General features: G+C 33.4%; 1 protein-coding gene across 2 annotated transcripts in view; it reads left to right on the top strand.

Annotated features, from left to right (window-relative positions):
- LOC145266960 (pyruvate kinase-like) overlaps nt 1-23009 on the top strand; it is a 97748-nt gene extending 74739 nt beyond the window's left edge. For both annotated transcript variants that reach the window (XM_080122790.1, XM_080122792.1), the window contains 3 exons: nt 15201-15364; nt 20287-20405; nt 22631-23009. In XM_080122790.1, the coding sequence (XP_079978916.1) occupies nt 15201-15364; nt 20287-20405; nt 22631-22830 (483 nt within the window). In that variant the 3' untranslated portion in view covers nt 22831-23009. The remainder of the gene's footprint in view (nt 1-15200; nt 15365-20286; nt 20406-22630) is intronic.
- The last annotated feature ends 524 nt before the right edge of the window (nt 23010-23533 follow it).

The raw sequence follows: 23533 nt of genomic DNA on the forward strand, positions 1-23533 counted from the left end.
TCTGTTGAACATGGAAATCTTTCTGTTGAACTCGGAAATCTTTCTATTGCACACGGGAATCTTTCTATTGAACACATGAATCTTTCTATTGAACACGGGAATCTTTCTGTTGAACATGGAAATCTTTCTGTTGAACTCGGGAATCTTTCTATTGAACACGGGAATCTTTCTATTGAACATATGAATCTTTCTATTGAACACGGGAATCTTTCTGTTGAACATGGAAATCTTTCTGTTGAACTCTTGAATCTTTCTATTGAATATGGAAATCTTTCTATTGAACACGGGAATCTTTCTGTTGAACACATGAATCTTTCTATTGAATATGGGAATCTTTCTGTTGGACATGGGAATCTTTCTATTGAACATGGAAATCTTTCTATTGAACATGGAAATCTTTCTATTGAACATGGAAATCTTTCTATTGAACACGGGAATCTTTCTATTGAACATGGAAATCTTTCTATTGAACATGGAAATCTTTCTATTGAACACGGGAATCTTTCTATTGAACACGGGAATCTTTCTATTGAACATGGAAATCTTTCTATTGAACACGGGAATCTTTCTATTGAACACGGGAATCTTTCTGTTGAACACATGAATCTTTCTATTGAACATGGAAATCTTTCTATTGAACATGGAAATCTTTCTATTGAACATGGAAATCTTTCTATTGAACACGGGAATCTTTCTGTTGGACATGGGAATCTTTCTATTGAACATGGAAATCTTTCTATTGCACACGGGAATCTTTCTATTGAACACATGAATCTTTCTATTGAACACGGGAATCTTTCTGTTGAACATGGAAATCTTTCTGTTGAACTCGGGAATCTTTCTATTGAACACGGGAATCTTTCTATTGAACATATGAATCTTTCTATTGAACACGGGAATCTTTCTGTTGAACATGGAAATCTTTCTGTTGAACTCTTGAATCTTTCTATTGAATATGGAAATCTTTCTATTGAACACGGGAATCTTTCTATTGAACACGGGAATCTTTCTATTGAACATGGAAATCTTTCTATTGAACATGGAAATCTTTCTATTGAACATGGAAATCTTTCTATTGAACATGGAAATCTTTCTATTGAACATGGAAATCTTTCTATTGAACACGGGAATCTTTCTATTGAACACGGGAATCTTTCTATTGAACATGGAAATCTTTCTATTGAACACGGGAATCTTTCTATTGAACACGGGAATCTTTCTGTTGAACACATGAATCTTTCTATTGAACATGGAAATCTTTCTATTGAACATGGAAATCTTTCTATTGAACACGGGAATCTTTCTATTGAACACGGGAATCTTTCTGTTGGACATGGGAATCTTTCTATTGAACATGGAAATCTTTCTATTGAACATTGAAATCTTTCTATTGAACATATGAATCTTTCTATTGAACATGGAAATCTTTCTATTGAACACGGAAATCTTTCTATTGAACATGGAAATCTTTCTATTGAACACGGAAATCTTTCTATTGAACACGGAAATCTTTCTATTGAACATGGAAATCTTTCTATTGAACATGGAAATCTTTCTATTGAACACGGAAATCTTTCTATTGAACATGGAAATCTTTCTATATGTAACGGGAATCTTTCTGTTGGACATGGGAATCTTTCTATTGAACATGGAAATCTTTCTATTGAACATGGAAATCTTTCTATTGAACACGGAAATCTTTCTATTGAACACGGAAATCTTTCTATTGAACATGGAAATCTTTCTATTGAACATGGAAATCTTTCTATTGAACATGGAAATCTTTCTATTGAACACGGAAATCTTTCTATTGAACATGGAAATCTTTCTATTGAACACGGAAATCTTTCTATTGAACACGGAAATCTTTCTATTGAACATGGAAATCTTTCTATTGAACATGGAAATCTTTCTATTGAACACGGAAATCTTTCTATTGAACATGGAAATCTTTCTATTGAACACGGAAATCTTTCTATTGAACATGGAAATCTTTCTATTGAACATGGAAATCTTTCTATTGAACATGGAAATCTTTCTATTGAACATGGAAATCTTTCTATTGAACATGGAAATCTTTCTGTTGGACATGGGAATCTTTCTGTTGGACATGGGAATCTTTCTATTGAACACATGAATCTTTCTATTGAACATGGGAATCTTTCTATTGAACACGGGAATCTTTCTATTGAACATGGAAATCTTTCTGTTGAACATGGAAATCTTTCTATTGAACATATGAATCTTTCTATTGAACATGGGAATCTTTCTGTTGAACATGGAAATCTTTCTATTGAACATATGAATCTTTCTATTGAACATGGAAATCTTTCTATTGAACATGGAAATCTTTCTGTTGGACATGGGAATCTTTCTGTTGGACATGGGAATCTTTCTATTGAACACATGAATCTTTCTATTGAACATGGGAATCTTTCTGTTGGACATAAGAATCTTTCTATTGAACACATGAATCTTTCTATTGAACATGGAAATCTTTCTATTGAACACGGGAATCTTTCTATTGAACACGGGAATCTTTCTATTGAACATGGAAATCTTTCTATTGAACATGGAAATCTTTCTATTGAACACGGAAATCTTTCTATTGAACATGGAAATCTTTCTATTGAACATGGAAATCTTTCTATTGAACATGGAAATCTTTCTATTGAACATGAAAATCTTTCTATTGAATACATGAATCTTTCTATTGAACATATGAATCTTTCTATTGAACATGGAAATCTTTCTATTGAACATGGAAATCTTTCTATTGAATACATGAATCTTTCTATTGAACATATGAATCTTTCTATTGAACATATGAATCTTTCTATTGAACATGGAAATCTTTCTATTGAATACATGAATCTTTCTATTGAACATATGAATCTTTCTATTGAACATGGAAATCTTTCTATTGAACATGGAAATCTTTCTATTGAATACATGAATCTTTCTATTGAACATATGAATCTTTCTATTGAACATGGAAATCTTTCTATTGAACATGGAAATCTTTCTATTGAATACATGAATCTTTCTATTGAACATATGAATCTTTCTATTGAACATATGAATCTTTCTATTGAACATGGAAATCTTTCTATTGAATACATGAATCTTTCTATTGAACATATGAATCTTTCTATTGAACATGGAAATCTTTCTATTGAATACATGAATCTTTCTATTGAACATATGAATCTTTCTATTGAACATGGAAATCTTTCTATTGAACATGGAAATCTTTCTATTGAATACATGAATCTTTCTATTGAACATATGAATCTTTCTATTGAACATGGAAATCTTTCTATTGAACATGGAAATCTTTCTATTGAATACATGAATCTTTCTATTGAACATATGAATCTTTCTATTGAACATATGAATCTTTCTATTGAACATGGAAATCTTTCTATTGAATACATGAATCTTTCTATTGAACATGAAAATCTTTCTATTGAACATGAAAATCTTTCTATTGAACATGAAAATCTTTCTATCGAACATGAAAATCTTTCTATTGAACATGAAAATCTTTCTATTGAACATATGAATCTTTCTATTGAACATGGAAATCTTTCTATTGAATACATGAATCTTTCTATTGAACATGAAAATCTTTCTATTGAACATGAAAATCTTTCTATTGAACATGAAAATCTTTCTATTGAACATGAAAATCTTTCTATTGAACATGAAAATCTTTCTATTGAACATGAAAATCTTTCTATTGAACATATGAATCTTTCTATTGAACACGGAAATCTTTCTATTGAACATATGAATCTTTCTATTGAACATGGAAATCTTTCTATTGAACATGGAAATCTTTCTATTGAACACGGGAATCTTTCTATTGAACACATGAATCTTTCTATTGAACATGGAAATCTTTCTATTGAACATGGAAATCTTTCTATTGAACACGGGAATCTTTCTATTGAACATGGAAATCTTTCTATTGAACATGGAAATCTTTCTATTGAACATGGAAATCTTTCTATTGAACATGGAAATCTTTCTATTGAACACGGGAATCTTTCTATTGAACACGGGAATCTTTCTGTTGGACATGGGAATCTTTCTATTGAACATGGAAATCTTTCTATTGAACATATGAATCTTTCTATTGAACATGGAAATCTTTCTATTGAACATGGAAATCTTTCTATTGAACACGGGAATCTTTCTATTGAACATGGAAATCTTTCTATTGAACATGGAAATCTTTCTATTGAACATGGAAATCTTTCTATTGAACATGGAAATCTTTCTATTGAACATGGAAATCTTTCTATTGAACACGGAAATCTTTCTATTGAACATGGAAATCTTTCTATTGAACACGGGAATCTTTCTATTGAACACGGGAATCTTTCTGTTGGACATGGGAATCTTTCTATTGAACATGGAAATCTTTCTATTGAACATGAAAATCTTTCTATTGAACATGGAAATCTTTCTATTGAACATGGAAATCTTTCTATTGAACATGGAAATCTTTCTATTGAACATGGAAATCTTTCTATTGAACATGAAAATCTTTCTATTGAACATGGAAATCTTTCTATTGAACATGAAAATCTTTCTATTGAACATGGAGATCTTTCTATTGAACATGGAAATCTTTCTATTGAACATGGAAATCTTTCTATTGAACATGGAAATCTTTCTATTGAACATGGAAATCTTTCTATTGAACATGGAAATCTTTCTATTGAACACGGAAATCTTTCTATTGAACATGGAAATCTTTCTATTGAACATGGAAATCTTTCTATTGAACACGGGAATCTTTCTATTGAACATGGAAATCTTTCTATTGAACATGGGAATCTTTCTATTGAACATATGAATCTTTCTATTGAACATGGAAATCTTTCTATTGAACATGGAAATCTTTCTATTGAACATGGAAATCTTTCTATTGAACATGGAAATCTTTCTATTGAACATGGAAATCTTTCTATTGAACATGGAAATCTTTCTATTGAACACGGAAATCTTTCTATTGAACATGGAAATCTTTCTATTGAACATGGAAATCTTTCTATTGAACACGGAAATCTTTCTATTGAACATGGAAATCTTTCTATTGAACACGGGAATCTTTCTATTGAACACGGGAATCTTTCTGTTGGACATGGGAATCTTTCTATTGAACATGGAAATCTTTCTATTGAACATGGAAATCTTTCTATTGAACATGGAAATCTTTCTATTGAACATGGAAATCTTTCTATTGAACACGGAAATCTTTCTATTGAACATGGAAATCTTTCTATTGAACACGGAAATCTTTCTATTGAACACGGAAATCTTTCTATTGAACACGGAAATCTTTCTATTGAACATGGAAATCTTTCTATTGAACATGGAAATCTTTCTATTGAACATGGAAATCTTTCTATTGAACACGGAAATCTTTCTATTGAACATGGAAATCTTTCTATTGAACATGGAAATCTTTCTATTGAACATGGAAATCTTTCTATTGAACATGGAAATCTTTCTATTGAACATGGAAATCTTTCTATTGAACATGGAAATCTTTCTATTGAACATGGAAATCTTTCTATTGAACACGGAAATCTTTCTATTGAACATGGAAATCTTTCTATTGAACATGGAAATCTTTCTATTGAACATGGAAATCTTTCTATTGAACATGGAAATCTTTCTATTGAACACGGAAATCTTTCTATTGAACACGGAAATCTTTCTATTGAACATGGAAATCTTTCTATTGAACATGGAAATCTTTCTATTGAACACGGAAATCTTTCTATTGAACACGGAAATCTTTCTATTGAACATGGAAATCTTTCTATTGAACATGGAAATCTTTCTATTGAACATGGAAATCTTTCTATTGAACACGGAAATCTTTCTATTGAACATAGAAATCTTTCTATTGAACATGGAAATCTTTCTATTGAACATGGAAATCTTTCTATTGAACATGGAAATCTTTCTATTGAACATGGAAATCTTTCTATTGAACACGGAAATCTTTCTATTGAACATGGAAATCTTTCTATTGAACATGGAAATCTTTCTATTGAACATGGAAATCTTTCTATTGAACATGGAAATCTTTCTATTGAACATGGAAATCTTTCTATTGAACACGGAAATCTTTCTTTTGAACATGGAAATCTTTCTATTGAACATGGAAATCTTTCTATTGAACATGGAAATCTTTCTATTGAACATGGAAATCTTTCTATTGAACATGGAAATCTTTCTATTGAACATGGAAATCTTTCTATTGAACATATGAATCTTTCTATTGAACATATGAATCTTTCTATTGAACATGGAAATCTTTCTATTGAATACATGAATCTTTCTATTGAACATATGAATCTTTCTATTGAACACGGAAATCTTTCTATTGAATACATGAATCTTTCTATTGAACATATGAATCTTTCTATTGAACATGGAAATCTTTCTATTGAACATGGAAATCTTTCTATTGAACACGGGAATCTTTCTATTGAACACATGAATCTTTCTATTGAACATGGAAATCTTTCTATTGAACATGGAAATCTTTCTATTGAACACGGGAATCTTTCTATTGAACACGGGAATCTTTCTGTTGGACATGGGAATCTTTCTATTGAACATGGAAATCTTTCTATTGAACATGGAAATCTTTCTATTGAACACATGAATCTTTCTATTGAACACGGGAATCTTTCTATTGAACATGGAAATCTTTCTATTGAACACGGGAATCTTTCTATTGAACACGGGAATCTTTCTGTTGGACATGGAAATCTTTCTATTGAACATGGAAATCTTTCTATTGAACATGGAAATCTTTCTATTGAACACGGGAATCTTTCTATTGAACACGGGAATCTTTCTGTTGGACATGGGAATCTTTCTATTGAACATGGAAATCTTTCTATTGAACATGGAAATCTTTCTATTGAACACATGAATCTTTCTATTGAACATGGAAATCTTTCTATTGAACACATGAATCTTTCTATTGAACATGGAAATCTTTCTATTGAACATGGAAATCTTTCTATTGAACATATGAATCTTTCTATTGAACATGGAAATCTTTCTATTGAACATATGAATCTTTCTATTGAACATATGAATCTTTCTATTGAACATGGAAATCTTTCTATTGAATACATGAATCTTTCTATTGAACATATGAATCTTTCTATTGAACATGGAAATCTTTCTATTGAACATATGAATCTTTCTATTGAACACGGGAATCTTTCTATTGAACACATGAATCTTTCTATTGAACATGGAAATCTTTCTATTGAACATGGAAATCTTTCTATTGAACACGGGAATCTTTCTATTGAACACGGGAATCTTTCTGTTGGACATGGGAATCTTTCTATTGAACACATGAATCTTTCTATTGAACACGGGAAATTTTCTATTGAACACATGAATCTTTCTATTGAACATGGAAATCTTTCTATTGAACACATGAATCTTTCTATTGAACATGGAAATCTTTCTATTGAACACATGAATCTTTCTATTGAACATGGAAATCTTTCTATTGAACACATGAATCTTTCTATTGAACATGGAAATCTTTCTATTGAACACATGAATCTTTCTATTGAACACGGGAATTTTTCTATTGAACACATGAATCTTTCTATTGAACATGGAAATCTTTCTATTGAACACATGAATCTTTCTATTGAACATGGAAATCTTTCTATTGAACACATGAATCTTTCTATTGAACATGGAAATCTTTCTATTGAACACATGAATCTTTCTATTGAACATGGAAATCTTTCTATTGAACACGGGAATCTTTCTATTGAACACGGGAATCTTTCTGTTGGACATGGGAATCTTTCTATTGAACATGGGAATCTTTCTATTGAACATGGAAATCTTTCTATTGAACATATGAATCTTTCTATTGAACACGGGAATCTTTCTGTTGGACATGGGAATCTTTCTATTGAACATGGAAATCTTTCTATTGAACACATGAATCTTTCTATTGAACACAGGAATCTTTCTATTGAACATGGGAATCTTTCTGTTGGACACGGGAATCTTTCTGTTGGACATGGGAATCTTTCTATTGAACACATGAATCTTTCTATTGAACACGGGAATCTTTCTGTTGAACACGGGAATCTTTCTATTGAACACGGGAATCTTTCTGTTGGACATGTGAATCTTTCTATTGAACACGGGAATCTTTGTTGAACACGGGAATCTTTCTGTTGAACTCGGGAATCTTTCTGTTGAAATTGGGAATCTTTCTATTGAACACATGAATCTTTCTATTGAACACGGGAATCTTTCTATTGAACACGGGAATCTTTCTGTTGAACACATGAATCCTTCTATTGAACACGGGAATCTTTCTGTTGGACACATGAATCTTTCTATTGAAAACAGGAATCTTTCTGTTGAACACATGAATCTTTCTATTGACCACATGAATCTTTCTATTGAACACGGGAATCTTTCTATTGAACATGGGAATCTTTCTATTGAACATGGAAATCTTTCTGTTGGACATGGGAATCTTTCTATTGAACACGGGAATCTTTCTATTGAACACATGAATCTTTCTATTGAACTAGGGAATCTTTCTATTGAACATGGAAATCTTTCTGTTGGACATTGGAATCTTTCTACTGAACACGGGAATCTTTCTATTGCACACGGGAATCTTTCTGTTGCACACGGGAATCTTTCTGTTGAACACGGGAATCTTTCTGTTGAACACGGGAATCTTTCTGTTGGACATGGAAATCTTTCTATTGAACACATGAATCTTTCTATTGAACACGGGAATCTTTCTGTTGAACACGGGAATCTTTCTATTGAACACGGGAATCTTTCTGTTGGACATGGGAATCTTTCTATTGAACACGGGAATCTTTCTGTTGAACTCGGGAATCTTTCTGTTTAAATTGGGAATCATTCTATTGAACACATGAATCTTTCTATTGAACACGGGAATCTTTGTTGAACACGGGAATCTTTCTGTTGAACTCGGGAATCTTTCTGTTGAAATTGGGAATCTTTCTATTGAACACATGAATCTTTCTATTGAACACGGGAATCTTTCTATTGAACACGGGAATCTTTCTGTTGAACACATGAATCCTTCTATTGAACACGGGAATCTTTCTGTTGGACACATGAATCTTTCTATTGAAAACAGGAATCTTTCTGTTGAACACATGAATCTTTCTATTGACCACATGATTCTTTCTATTGAACACGGGAATCTTTCTATTGAACATGGGAATCTTTGTATTGAACATGGAAATCTTTTGTTGGACATGGGAATCTTTCTATTGAACACGGGAATCTTTCTATTGAACACATGAATCTTTCTATTGAACACGGGAATCTTTCTATTGAACATGGAAATCTTTCTGTTGGACATTGGAATCTTTCTACTGAACACGGGAATCTTTCTATTGCACACGGGAATCTTTCTGTTGCACACGGGAATCTTTCTGTTGAACACGGGAATCTTTCTATTGAACACGGGAATCTTTCTGTTGGACATGGGAATCTTTCTATTGAACACGGGAATCTTTCTGTTGAACTCGGGAATCTTTCTGTTTAAATTGGGAATCATTCTATTGAACACATGAATCTTTCTATTGAACACGGGAATCGTTCTGTTGAACACGGGAATCTTTCTATTGAACATGGGAATCTTTCTGTTGGACATGGGAATCTTTCTATTGAACACATGAATCTTTCTATTGAACATGGGAATCTTTCTGTTGGACATAAGAATCTTTCTATTGAACACATGAATCTTTCTATTGAACACGGGAATCTTTCTGTTGGACATGGGAATCTTTCTACTGAACACGGGAATCTTTTTATTGAACACGGGAATCTTTCTGTTGGACACGGGAATCTTTCTATTGAACACGGAAATCTTTCTGTTGGACATGGGAATCTTTCTATTGAACACATGAATCTTTCTATTGAACACGGGAATCTTTCTGTTGGACATGGGAATCTTTCTATTGAACACGGGAATCTTTCTGTTAGACATGGGAATCTTTCTATTGAACACGGGAATCTTTCTGTTGAACACGGGAATCTTTCTGTTGGACTCGGGAATCTTTCTGTTGAAATTGGGAATCTTTCTATTGAACACATGAATCTTTCTATTGAACACGGGAATCTTTCTATTGAACACGGGAATCTTTCTGTTGAACACATGAATCCTTCTGTTGAACACATGAATCCTTCTATTGAACACGGGAATCTTTCTGTTGGACACATGAATCTTTCTGTTGAAAACATGAATCTTTCTGTTGAACACATGAATCTTTCTATTGACCACATTAATCTTTCTATTGAACACGGGAATCTTTCTATTGAACATTGGAATCTTTCTATTGAACATGGAAATCTTTCTGTTGGACATGGGAATCTTTCGATTGAACACGGGAATCTTTCTATTGAACACATGAATCTTTCTGTTGAACACGGGAATCTTTCTATTGAACATGGAAATCTTTCTGTTGGACATGGGAATCTTTCTATTGAACACGGGAATCTTTCTATTGAACACATGAATCTTTCTATTGAACACGGGAATCTTTCTATTGAACACGGGAATCTTTCTGTTAGACATGGGAATCTTTCTATTGAACACGGGAATCTTTCTGTTGAACACGGGAATCTTTCTGTTGGACTCGGGAATCTTTCTGTTGAAATTGGGAATCTTTCTATTGAACACATGAATCTTTCTATTGAACACGGGAATCTTTCTATTGAACACGGGAATCTTTCTGTTGAACACATGAATCCTTCTATTGAACACGGGAATCTTTCTGTTGGACACATGAATCTTTCTGTTGAAAACATGAATCTTTCTGTTGAACACATGAATCTTTCTATTGACCACATTAATCTTTCTATTGAACACGGGAATCTTTCTATTGAACATTGGAATCTTTCTATTGAACATGGAAATCTTTCTGTTGGACATTGAAATCTTTCTACTGAACACGGGAATCTTTCTATTGCAGACGGGAATCTTTCTGTTGGACATGGGAATCTTTCTGTTGGACATGGGAATCTTTCTATTGAACACATGAATCTTTCTATTGAACACGGGAATCTTTCTGTTGAACACGGGAATCTTTCTATTGAACACGGGAATCTTTCTGTTGGACATGGGAATCTTTCTATTGAACACGGGAATCTTTCTGTTGAACTCGGGAATCTTTCTGTTGAAATTGGGAATCATTCTATTGAACACATAAATCTTTCTATCGAACACGGGAATCTTTCTGTTGAACACGGGAATCTTTCTATTGAACATGGGAATCTTTCTGTTGGACATGGGAATCTTTCTATTGAACACGGGAATCTTTCTGTTGGACATTGGAATCTTTCTATTGAACACATGAATCTTTCTATTGAATATGGGAATCTTTCTGTTAGACATGGGAATCTTTCTATTGAACACATGAATCTTTCTATTGAACACGGGAATCTTTCTGTTGGACATTGGAATCTTTCTACTGAACACGGGAATCTTTTTATTGAACACGGGAATCTTTCTGTTGGACACGGGAATCTTTCTATTGAACACGGGAATCTTTCTGTTGGACATGGGAATCTTTCTGTTGAACTCGGGAATCTTTCTGTTGAAATTGGGAATCTTTCTATTGAACACATGAATCTTTCTATTGAACACACAAATCTTTCTATTGAACACGGGAATCTTTCTATTGAACACGGGAATCTTTCTGTTGAACACATGAATCTTTCTATTGAACACATGAATCTTTCTATTGAACAGGGGAATCTTTCTAATGAACATGGAAATCTTTCTATTGCACACGGGAATCTTTCTGTTGGACATGGGAATCTTTCTACTGAACACGGGAATCTTTCTATTGAACACGGGAATCTTTCTGTTGAACACATGAATCTTTCTATTGAACATGGGAATCTTTCTATTGAACATGGGAATCTTTCTGTTGGACATGGGAATCTTTCTATTGAACACATGAATCTTTCTATTGAACACGGGAATCTTTCTGTTGAACACATGAATCTTTCTATTGAACACATGAATCTTTCTATTGAATATGGGAATCTTTCATGTTGGACATGGGAATCTTTCTATTGAACACATGAATCTTTCTATTGAACACGGGAATCTTTCTGTTGGACATGGGAATCTTTCTACTGAACACGGGAATCTTTCTATTGAACACGGGAATCTTTCTGTTGGACACAGGAATCTTTCTGTTGAATACGGGAATCTTTCTGTTGGACATGGGAATCTTTCTATTGAACACATGAATCTTTCTGTTGGACATGGGAATCTTTCTGTTGAACACGGGAATCTTTCTATTGAACACGGGAATCTTCCTGTTGGACATGGGAATCTTTCTATTGAACACATGAATCTTTCTATTGAACATGGGAATCTTTCTATTGAACACATGAATCTTTCTATTGAACACGGGAATCTTTCTGTTGGACATGGGAATCTTTCTATTGAACACGGGAATCTTTCTGTTGAACACATGAATCTTTCTATTGAACACATGAATCTTTCTATTGAATATGGGAATCTTTCTGTTGAATACGGGAATCTTTCTGTTGAACTCGGGAATCTTTCTGTTGAAATTGGGAATCTTTCTATTGAACACATGAATCTTTCTATTGAACACACAAATCTTTCTATTGAACACGGGAATCTTTCTATTGAACACGGGAATCTTTCTGTTGAACACATGAATCTTTCTATTGAACACATGAATCTTTCTATTGAACAGGGGAATCTTTCTAATGAACATGGAAATCTTTCTATTGCACACGGGAATCTTTCTGTTGGACATGGGAATCTTTCTACTGAACACGGGAATCTTTCTATTGAACACGGGAATCTTTCTGTTGAACACATGAATCTTTCTATTGAACATGGGAATCTTTCTATTGAACATGGGAATCTTTCTGTTGGACATGGGAATCTTTCTATTGAACACATGAATCTTTCTATTGAACACGGGAATCTTTCTGTTGAACACATGAATCTTTCTATTGAACACATGAATCTTTCTATTGAATATGGGAATCTTTCATGTTGGACATGGGAATCTTTCTATTGAACACATGAATCTTTCTATTGAACACGGGAATCTTTCTGTTGGACATGGGAATCTTTCTACTGAACACGGGAATCTTTCTATTGAACACGGGAATCTTTCTGTTGGACACAGGAATCTTTCTGTTGAATACGGGAATCTTTCTGTTGGACATGGGAATCTTTCTATTGAACACATGAATCTTTCTGTTGGACATGGGAATCTTTCTGTTGAACACGGGAATCTTTCTATTGAACACGGGAATCTTCCTGTTGGACATGGGAATCTTTCTATTGAACACATGAATCTTTCTATTGAACATGGGAATCTTTCTGTTGAACACGGGAATCTTTCTATTGAACACGGGAATCTTTCTGTTGGACATGGGAATCTTTCTATTGAACACGGGAATCTTTCTGTTGAACACATGAATCTTTCTATTGAACACATGAATCTTTCTATTGAATATGGGAATCTTTCTGTTGAATACGGGAATCTTTCTGTTGGACATGGGAATCTTTCTATTGAACACATCAATCTTTCTATTGAACACATGAATCTTTCTATTGAACACGGGAATCTTTCTGTTGGACATGGGAATCTTTCTACTGAACACGGGAATCTTTCTATTGAACACGGGAATCTTTCTGTTGGACACGGGAATCTTTCTATTGAACATTGGAATCTTTCTGTTGAACACGGGAATCTTTCTATTGAACACGGGAATATTTCTGTTTGACATGGGAATCTTTCTGTAGAACACGGGAATCTTTCTATTGAACTCGGGAATCTTTCTGTTGAACTCGGGAATCTTTCTGTTGAAATTGGGAATCTTTCTATTGAACACATGAATCTTTCTATTGAACACATGAATCTTTCTATTGAACACGGGAATCTTTCTATTGAACACGGGAATCTTTCTGTTGAACACATGAATCTTTCTATTGAACACATGAGTCTTTCTATTGAACACGGGAATCTTTTTGTTGAACACATGAATCTTTCTATTGAACACATGAATCTTTCTATTGAACACGGGAATCTTTCTATTGAACACAGGAATCTTTCTTTTGGACATGCAAATCTTTCAGTTGAACAAGGGAATCTTTCTGTTGGACACGGGAATCTTTCTGTTGGACATGGGAATCTTTCTATTGAACACATGAATCTTTCTATTGAACACGGGAATCTTTCTATTGAACACGGGAATCTTTCTGTTGAACACGGGAATCTTTCTGTTGAACACAAGAATCTTTCTATTGAACACATGAATCTTTCTATTGAACACGGGAATCTTTTTGTTGAACACATGAATCTTTCTATTGAACACATGAATCTTTCTATTGAACACGGGAATCTTTCTATTGAACACAGGAATCTTTCTTTTGGACATGCAAATCTTTCAGTTGAACACGGGAATCTTTCTGTTGGACACGGGAATCTTTCTGTTGGACATGGGAATCTTTCTATTGAACACATGAATCTTTCTGTTGAACACGGGAATCTTTCTATTGAACACATGAATCTTTCTGTTGAACACGGGAATCTTTCTATTGAACACGGGAATCTTTCTATTTAACACGGGAATCTTTCTGTTGAACTCGGGAATATTTCTGTTGAAATTGGGAATCTTTCTATTGAACACATGAATCTTTCTATTGAACACGCAAATCTTTCTATTGAACTCGGGAATCTTTCTGTTGAACACGGGAATCTTTCTATTGAACACATGAATCTTTCTATTGAACACATGAATCTTTCTATTTAACACGGGAATCTTTCTATTGAACACATGAATCTTTCTATTGAACACGGGAATCTTTCTGTTGAACACATGAATCTTTCTGTTGAACACATGAATCTTTCTATTGAACATGGAAATCTTTCTATTGAACACGGGAATCTTTCTTTTGGACATGGAAATCTTTCAGTTGAACTCGGGAATCTTTCTGTAACAATTTATTAGGACGGCTTATTTTTTGTGGCTGAATATGAATATTTTTCTTTAATTTGTTATCTTGACAGCAGAAAAGAAAAAAAATTTTTTTTTTTAATCATGCCATCCCATTTCAGATTTGTCGTGAGGCAGAGAGTGCAATGTTTAACGACCATTTGCAAATGATAGAAATGGCTTCGGCATCGCACATGATGAAGGATCACGCAACGGCAATTGCGGCAGTCAAGGGGGCCATGAGTTCTCATGCCCGGGCGATTGTGGTCGTCACTTCGTCTGGAAGGTGAGTTGACAGCATCTTTTCGGTATATAGGGGCAGGGTAACACACTTAATGGACATTAATTAGTTTGATCTTCCATCAGTACTTCCCAAATTGTCATCCTACACTGATGATTTCGTAAGCATGAAACACTAGTGTCTTTAGGTATAAAATAATAATTATTATTTAATAATAAATATATATATATAATTCAATATATACAGCAGCGTCCAAAACTAAGGGACAAAATTTTAAAGCCTAATATTTGTTAGAAATAACAACTGTGGAAAAGCTGAAATTTTGACAACTGATAGTCGTTATCATCCATAATAACATACTAAAATTTGAATCATTTGCAAAGGATAGAAAAAGAATTATAACAATTTTGTCCCTTAGTTTTGGACACTACTGTATATAATTCAAAAATATATTTTTATATAAAGTCTATATATATTTATGACTATATTATTTTTCAAATAAATATCAAGAATTATTTTTATGTATTCATTTAATAAACACTGCACAGTAGCTTGATCTTCCATTGGTACCTCTGGTTTCACAGAAAAACTGGAAGCACAGTGCACAAGGTTAAGTGTATCAAATGTGACCGATTCACCAGCTGCTGGTTTGATGAATTGATTACATTTGGTACTTTAGAAATGAAGCCTAATATTGTTTATTTATATATGTCTGCTCTATATATATTAGCAATCATCGAGCTTTTGCTTTAGAGAGGTTGATCTATTTAAAAACCTATTATAACATTTTCTACAAGTCTGAGTTATCTATATACCAAATTTCAAGTCTGTAAATGAAAAATTTGTTGCATGCATAGGTTAAGAAGTATTGTCACATACATATTGTCACTTTTATAGATAAACTAGCATTTCAGCCCGGCGTTGCCCAGGTGTTTGGAGGTGTATGTTGAGCAAAAAAAGGTAAATTTTTTTAAAACTTTGATCCCTAATTTTGACCCCTTAACATTTATTGTTTTGGGCTCAAATCAAGTTAAAAAGTTTGAGCCCTGTCCAAGCAACCTATATCTAAAGTTTCAAGTGTTTAGACCCAGAATTACCGGAGGAGTTTGGTAGAGTTTTCTAAGATCAAATCGTTGAACTTTGACGAAATTTTTGGCCGAAAACCAATTAAAAAGTTTTTCCCAAATCTGCAATACCCTTTATGTCAAACCTCGAGTCTGTAGACTGAAAATTGACAGAGTAATTTGGTAGGGAAATGTATACACATAGACAGACACACACACAGACAATTTCACTTTTATAAATATATAGATAGATTATTATTATTATGAAAGGAAAGAATATAAATATATATATATATATATAGCTTTTTCTCCATCGTACAGTATATCGATACACTAAGGCTGACTGGGATAGCTTCCGTACATTTATATCTGATCTACCTCTGCATTCCATGTTTAAAAAGGATGTGTCCTCTATAGTATTAGACCTGACTGAATGGTTAATTGTAGGTATTGACCATTTCATACCCTCTAAAAAGTTTCAGCAAAAACCTAACAGCCAGCCATGGTTCTCTCCAGAATGTGCTGCTGCCATTGCGCACAGAAATCACTTTTTCCACTGCTTCAAACGTAATAGATGTATGGAAACTAAAGCCGTTTTCAGGACTGCCAGCAACCATTGTAAGAAAGTAATAAGGAACGCAAGAGAGTTGTATGCTCAATCTGTTAAGTCCAAAGTAGCTGAACAGCGGCTTGGTTCCCACCAGTTTTGGCAAATAGCAAACAGAATCCTGAACAGAAGCGTGTGCTCCATCCCAACTATTATCAATGGACCTGAGGTAATCTCGTCAGCATCAGACAAAGCCAAACTCTTTGTCAAGAACTTTGCAGCTAATTCTACCCTTTGCGACCAAGGCCGCCAACCCCCAATATTTCCTCCTGTATCAGAAAACACGCTATGTGATATACGTATATCTGTACGTGATGTTGCGAAGCTAATCAAAAACCTTGATTCGAGTAAAGCAACTGGCCCTGACGGTATTCCAATTATAGTACTCAAAAAACTTCAACCTGAACTAGCGCCCATACTTACAAAACTGTTTAAACGTTGTCTTAAGGAGCATAGTTTCCCATCTCCCTGGAAAATCTCATCAGTATGCCCTGTATTTAAGAATTCAGGTGATCGCTCATCCCCCTCTCAGTACAGGCCAATAAGTCTCCTGTGCGTCATGAGTAAGTTGCTAGAATCTGTGTTAAATACAGAAGTAATCAACCATCTCAACAAAAATAACCTTCTTAGTGACACTCAATATGGTTTCCGTTCTGCTAGATCTACAGCAGATGTCCTTACAGTTATATCGCATAGGATTAGCAAATCTCTCGACGGTGGCAATCTTTCTAGGGCAATTGCTCTTGACATATCTAAAGCCTTTGATAGGGTATGGCATAAAGGTTTACTTCATAAGATCGCTAGCTATGGTATAGCTGGAAAAGTCTTCTCAATTATTAAATCATTTCTTTCTGATAGGTTCATAAGAGTAGTAGTTGAGGGGCAAAAATCAGAAGCTCACAGTATTAATGCCGGTGTCCCTCAGGGATCCATCCTGGGCCCAACTCTTTTCCTGATCTACATTAATGATCTTCCAAATCATATCCTTACATCATTTGTAGACATTTATGCTGACGACACTACCATTTATGGTAGCACATCTAAGACAGTAAACGACCAAGTTCTCTCCAATTCTCTCTCCTCTGATCTTGAGCACGTAGTACAATGGGGAAAGGAGTGGCTGGTTACTTTTAATGCATCTAAAACCAAGCTTCTCTCTTTACATCATCAACATTCTAATCCATATTTATCATCAATTGAAATGAATGGCCCTCGTCTTCAGGAGGCCTCAAGTTTTGACAAGCTTCTGGGCTTGACCATTACTCCTGATCTTAAATGGAACACGTATATCAAATCTGTTGCCAAGGCCGCTGGAAAAATGGTGGGATCTTTCTATCGATCCGGTAGATATCTCACTGCTGATGCTATTCTCTATCTATATAAGAGCCAGGTACGTCCAAGGATGGAATACTGTTGCCACATCTGGGCAGGAGCTGCTAGAAAGGACTTGTCCTGCCTTGATAGAGTTCAAAATAGACTTCGTAGCCTCGTAGGAGATGTCCTTTTCTCTTCCTTGCAACCTCTATCTCACAGAAGAGATGTTGCGAGTTTGTCTCTGATGTATCGTTATTTTCATGGAAAGTGTTCAACTGAGCTTCAATCTATGGTCCCCCCTCGCCAAACTTTCACAAGAAACACTCGTCTAGCTGTAAACACTATCAATAATTTCCCCCACTCTTTATCTGTGCCTAAACCTAAACGTAGATTCCATGAACAAAGCTTCTTTCTTAGAACTGCACGCCTGTGGAATTGTCTTCCGTTTTCCTGCTTTCCAGCTGACTACAATATGGTTGTCTTCAAGTCTAAAGTAAATAAGTTCTTGATGAGCCGTTCCATATAAGTTATCAAATTTACCAAATTTTCATTACTAATGATTACTATATTGTCCAATTTCTACTGTACACTCTTTAACCCTTATCCTTGAGTGACCTCTGGGCCTTGATAATGTGGTGATGCCTATGTAAAAAAAAAAATATATATATATATATATATATATATATATTTCGGGGTGCGATTCGGAAATGTAAACTACTCATATATATATATATGCTTTGAGTTTAATTAATCTTGCCAATTGGCAAAAAGTTATACATATATTATTAGCATATCTATTGGTTTGCTGTTTCACGACTGTGCATGCATGGCTGTGAAACATGACAGCTTTTTCTTTATGTTAAGAGTAAGTAGGTTTGAAAACACAATGTAAGAATTGTGTCAAGTTAGCCTAATAGTTATTGTATTCGACTCCCTGTTTTTAGGTTTTGATTTCAATCTCAGCTTGAATATTTTTTTTTTTTTTTACTTACAAAAACTGAACTGTTTACAAAAAAACATGATACTCACGTGCACATTTCTTAGTTTCTGTATGAATTAAAATATAATATTTATGCATATTTTGACTGAGCAACGCCAGGTGGCCTGCTAGTATATCTATAAAAGTGTGTGTGTGTGTGTGTGTGTGTGTGTGTGTGCGTGTGTGTGTGCACGCATGTGAAGGCACTTCTCAACCTATATACTCAACAAATTTTTTATCTACAGACTTGAAATTTGGTATATAGTGCATTCGGACATGTGGAAAACTTTATAATCGGTTTTCATCCAGAAAAAAAGGGCTTCTAAGGAGTCAAAACTGAAAAATTCATAATTGGGAATCATCGGATTTTTATCTGTTTGTTAACTGTTTCACAAGGTTTGAAAACACTTTTTAAAGATCAAGGCAAGCTAGTCTGATGGTTATCGTACTTAACTCATTTGTCTTTAGGTTTGGGTTTCGGCTTGAGTATTTTTTTTTTTTAACTTGCAAGAAGTGAACTGTTTAAAAAAAACGTAATACTCGCATGCATATGCCTCAGTTTCTTTCTTTCTTTTATTTTTTTTACTTCGTTTTTTTTAAAGGAATTTAATGTTACGTTTAATACCAGGCAACGCAGAGTACATCATCTAGTCTTTTATAATTGAAAGTATATATATATATATGTATATATATATATATATATATATATATATGTATATATATATGTTAGCATTTGTGTTCCACAGAAACAACAAACAGACTTCTACTGATTCTATGCTCCAACAACAACGTGGCAAGAAAAAAAAGAAAGAAAGACATACTGAAGATGAAGTTTTACTTCAAAATATATTTCTGAATTCCAATATAAATTTCAAACAAAATAAATGTCTGTTTATTTTGTAATAATGCGTTGTTTTGACTTCAAACGTATATAATACATATTTATTTTATATATATATATATTTCAAACTAATGAATTTAATTTATTTTAAATTGTTATTAGGACAGCTGCTCTCATCTCACGCTATCGTCCGCGCTGTCCGATTTTGGCCGTCACCAGAGACCCAAGCACGTCAAAACATCTACATCTGTACAGGGGAGTGTTTCCATTTCTTTATCAAGGTAAAAGAATTTATTCAATTTTTTATTTTTATTTTAAAAACTCTAAATTGTGCTTTAATTTAATACACAAAGGAGTAAAGCGGCTTAAATAATAATAATAGTAATAATAATAATAATCAGAATCTCTACTGACAGCTGCACAAAACAATGGGATTAGAACTAATCATATTAAAGCTAAAATAGATAAAACACAGGAAAACTGTAAATGTAGACTATGTGGCCAAAAAAAGACCAAAAAATAAACAACATAATAATTTATTTCTAATTTCTTTTTTTTTAATTATTATTTTAAAAACTCTAAATTGTGTTTTAGTTTAATATGAAGAGTAGTAAAACGACTTAAATAATGATGATGATAATAATAATTAATATCTCTACTGACAGCTGCACAAAACAATGGGATTAGAACTAACATCACTAAAGCTAAAGTAGATAAAACACAGGAAAACTGTAAATGTAGACTATGTGGACAAAAAAGACCAAACAATAAACCACATAATTTAGTTCTAATTTCTTTTTTATTATCATTTTAAAACCTCTAAAATGTAGTAAGAGGTATTAAGTAGTTTGTTTAAAACATTGTTTAATGTGTATATACAAAAGAATTTAGGTTTATAAAATGCAGAACAAACTATAAATAATATTGAGTGCTAACACATTTCAAACAAATAAAATCATTTCAAAATTCTGCGGAATAGCTCAATCTACAGTAACATCCATCATAAAGTCAAACACATGCCTGACGAAGGGAAAACTTCCCGAAATATATAACATCATAGATATACCACCTAACCACCAAGTAAGAACATAAGAACATATTACATGTGTGTGTGTGTGTGTGTATATATATATATATATATATACAGTGGAACCCTGAGAGATGGCATTAAAAATTAATAACAAAATACAGTACATTATATAATACACATGTATATAATCAAATAACATTATAAATTACACCGTAAGGCGAGGCATATACTGTAACCAGGGTCCGGGAAACCATTGTATTTCACATCATAACTTGCAAAAAACTTTCCTAGGGCCACTGTATCTCGGGTATATATATATATATATATATATATATATATATATATATATATATATATATATATATATATATATATATATTTTTTTTTAAAGCCAAAAACAATGCAGAGGAAGACTAGAAAAGATGAAGTAAAAAAGAAAAACAAACAGATGTAGACGAGTATGGTTGAGTAGAGGAGTGTCTAACTCGTCTACATCTGTTTGTTTTTCTTTTTTACTTCATCTTTTCTAGTCTTCCTCTGCATTGTTTTTTGGCTTTAAAAAAAAAAAATATATATATATTTCTTTACCAACAATGCTTCAAGCAAACTACTACCTACTCTTTATATATATATATATATATATATATATGATTGCATATGTACATACATATGTATTGAGTCAATAAAATGAAACTGTATGGCTGGTTCCACAATTACACCTCAAGTTGCTTCAGTGTGAATCTATCCGTCACCTTTGCATTGTATTGCCTTCCATAAACTTAAATTTCTTTTATATATTCTAAATTGTGCTTTAGTTTAATACAGAAAGTATTAGAGCGGTTTGAATAATAATCGTAATATATATATATATATATATGGGCTACCAGGCCACCCAGCATTGCGCCGTCATAAAATATGCACAAATATTATATTTTAATTCATACAGAAACTGAGACATGTGCATACGAATATTTTTTTTTTTTTCTAAACAATTCACTTCTTGTAAGTAAAAGTAAGAAAAATAATACACGTGCTGAGATCAAAACCAAAACCTAAAGACACTGAGTCAAGTACAATAACCATTACACCAGCTTGACACGGTCTTTAAAAAGTGTCATTCTTATTCTTAACATAATGAATCTGTCATGTGAACGATTCACACATGCATATTCGTGAAACAGTTGGCATGCAAATAAAAATCCGATGACCCCCCCCCCTCCCCATGCATCCTTTTTTACAAACTTTAGCATTTAGCAGCCCTTTTTCCGGATGAAAACCGATAAAAAAATTTTCCACATATCTGAATACCCTATATAATACAAAATTTCAAGTCTGTAGATCAAAAATTCGTTGAGTATGTAGGTTGAGAATTGTCCTCACACACACACACACACACACACACACACATTCTTACTTTTATGTATAGATATATATTTTAAATGTATAATCTTTTTTTGTTTTCTCGGCTTTTCGCAGATGCAGTTAGCGGTACGTGGGAGACTGACTACAACGATGGCATCAAGGCCGTGTTCGCACATGCCATCCAAAGAAAGCTCTTATCCATCGGCGACAGTGTTGTACTGGTTAGAGGCTGGACTGAAGGCAGTGGATCCACTGATACCATGTGCGTTTCAAAAGTGCCCGGCCCAGATGACACGCTACCAATGTCTTACTAAGACGACAAGCGTGGAAAACCGACATGGAACGAGTAGTTAGCCAGAGAGAATTGTGATCAGTTGATAAATCGGAGTCTCATTTATTCTTTTTTTTTAGGAGAAACAGAGTATTAAAGAGTTTTCTCCCTTTAATCGAGAGAAAATAAAAACACATTTTTTTTTTAATAAAATTTATAAAATTCTTTTTCAACATTTATTTAATACGAGTCGTTCCAAAAGTAAAGGCTCCTATTGTTTTTAACTCAAAAAGTTGAAGAGCTATGAAAATGGAACTGGTACCATTAAAACGAACGACCATTTGTGCGCCAGAATTTGTTACATTTTTGACTACTACTTCAAGGAAGTACGAAGAATTAGCGTAACAAAGTTGTTCTTTTGCTTATTTTATTGTAAACGTTTGTCTACAAAAGAAATATGCTATTTTGTGGAATAGCATCCAACACGTGCGCGTGCGTCTATTCGCATTGTGCTAGAGAGAGAGAGAGAGAGAGAGAAAGAGAGAGAGAAAGAAATAAATGAAGCTAGGAGATTTTGGTTTTGGATACGAAAACGTTTCGTATTTTGTATCATAAAATAGTTCCTGTTTTATTTCTGTGGCCGTTACATATTTTTCTACATTGTCACCAACATTCTCAATGCACTTTTGCCAGGGAGCCTATTGAATATATAGTCATCACTAGGGCTTGGACACCAGCATATTCTT

Source organism: Euprymna scolopes, chromosome 42, assembly GCF_053919585.1.
Source record: "Euprymna scolopes isolate OS-2025 chromosome 42, ASM5391958v1, whole genome shotgun sequence".
In the NCBI taxonomy this organism is placed as follows: Eukaryota; Metazoa; Mollusca; class Cephalopoda; order Sepiida; family Sepiolidae; genus Euprymna; species Euprymna scolopes.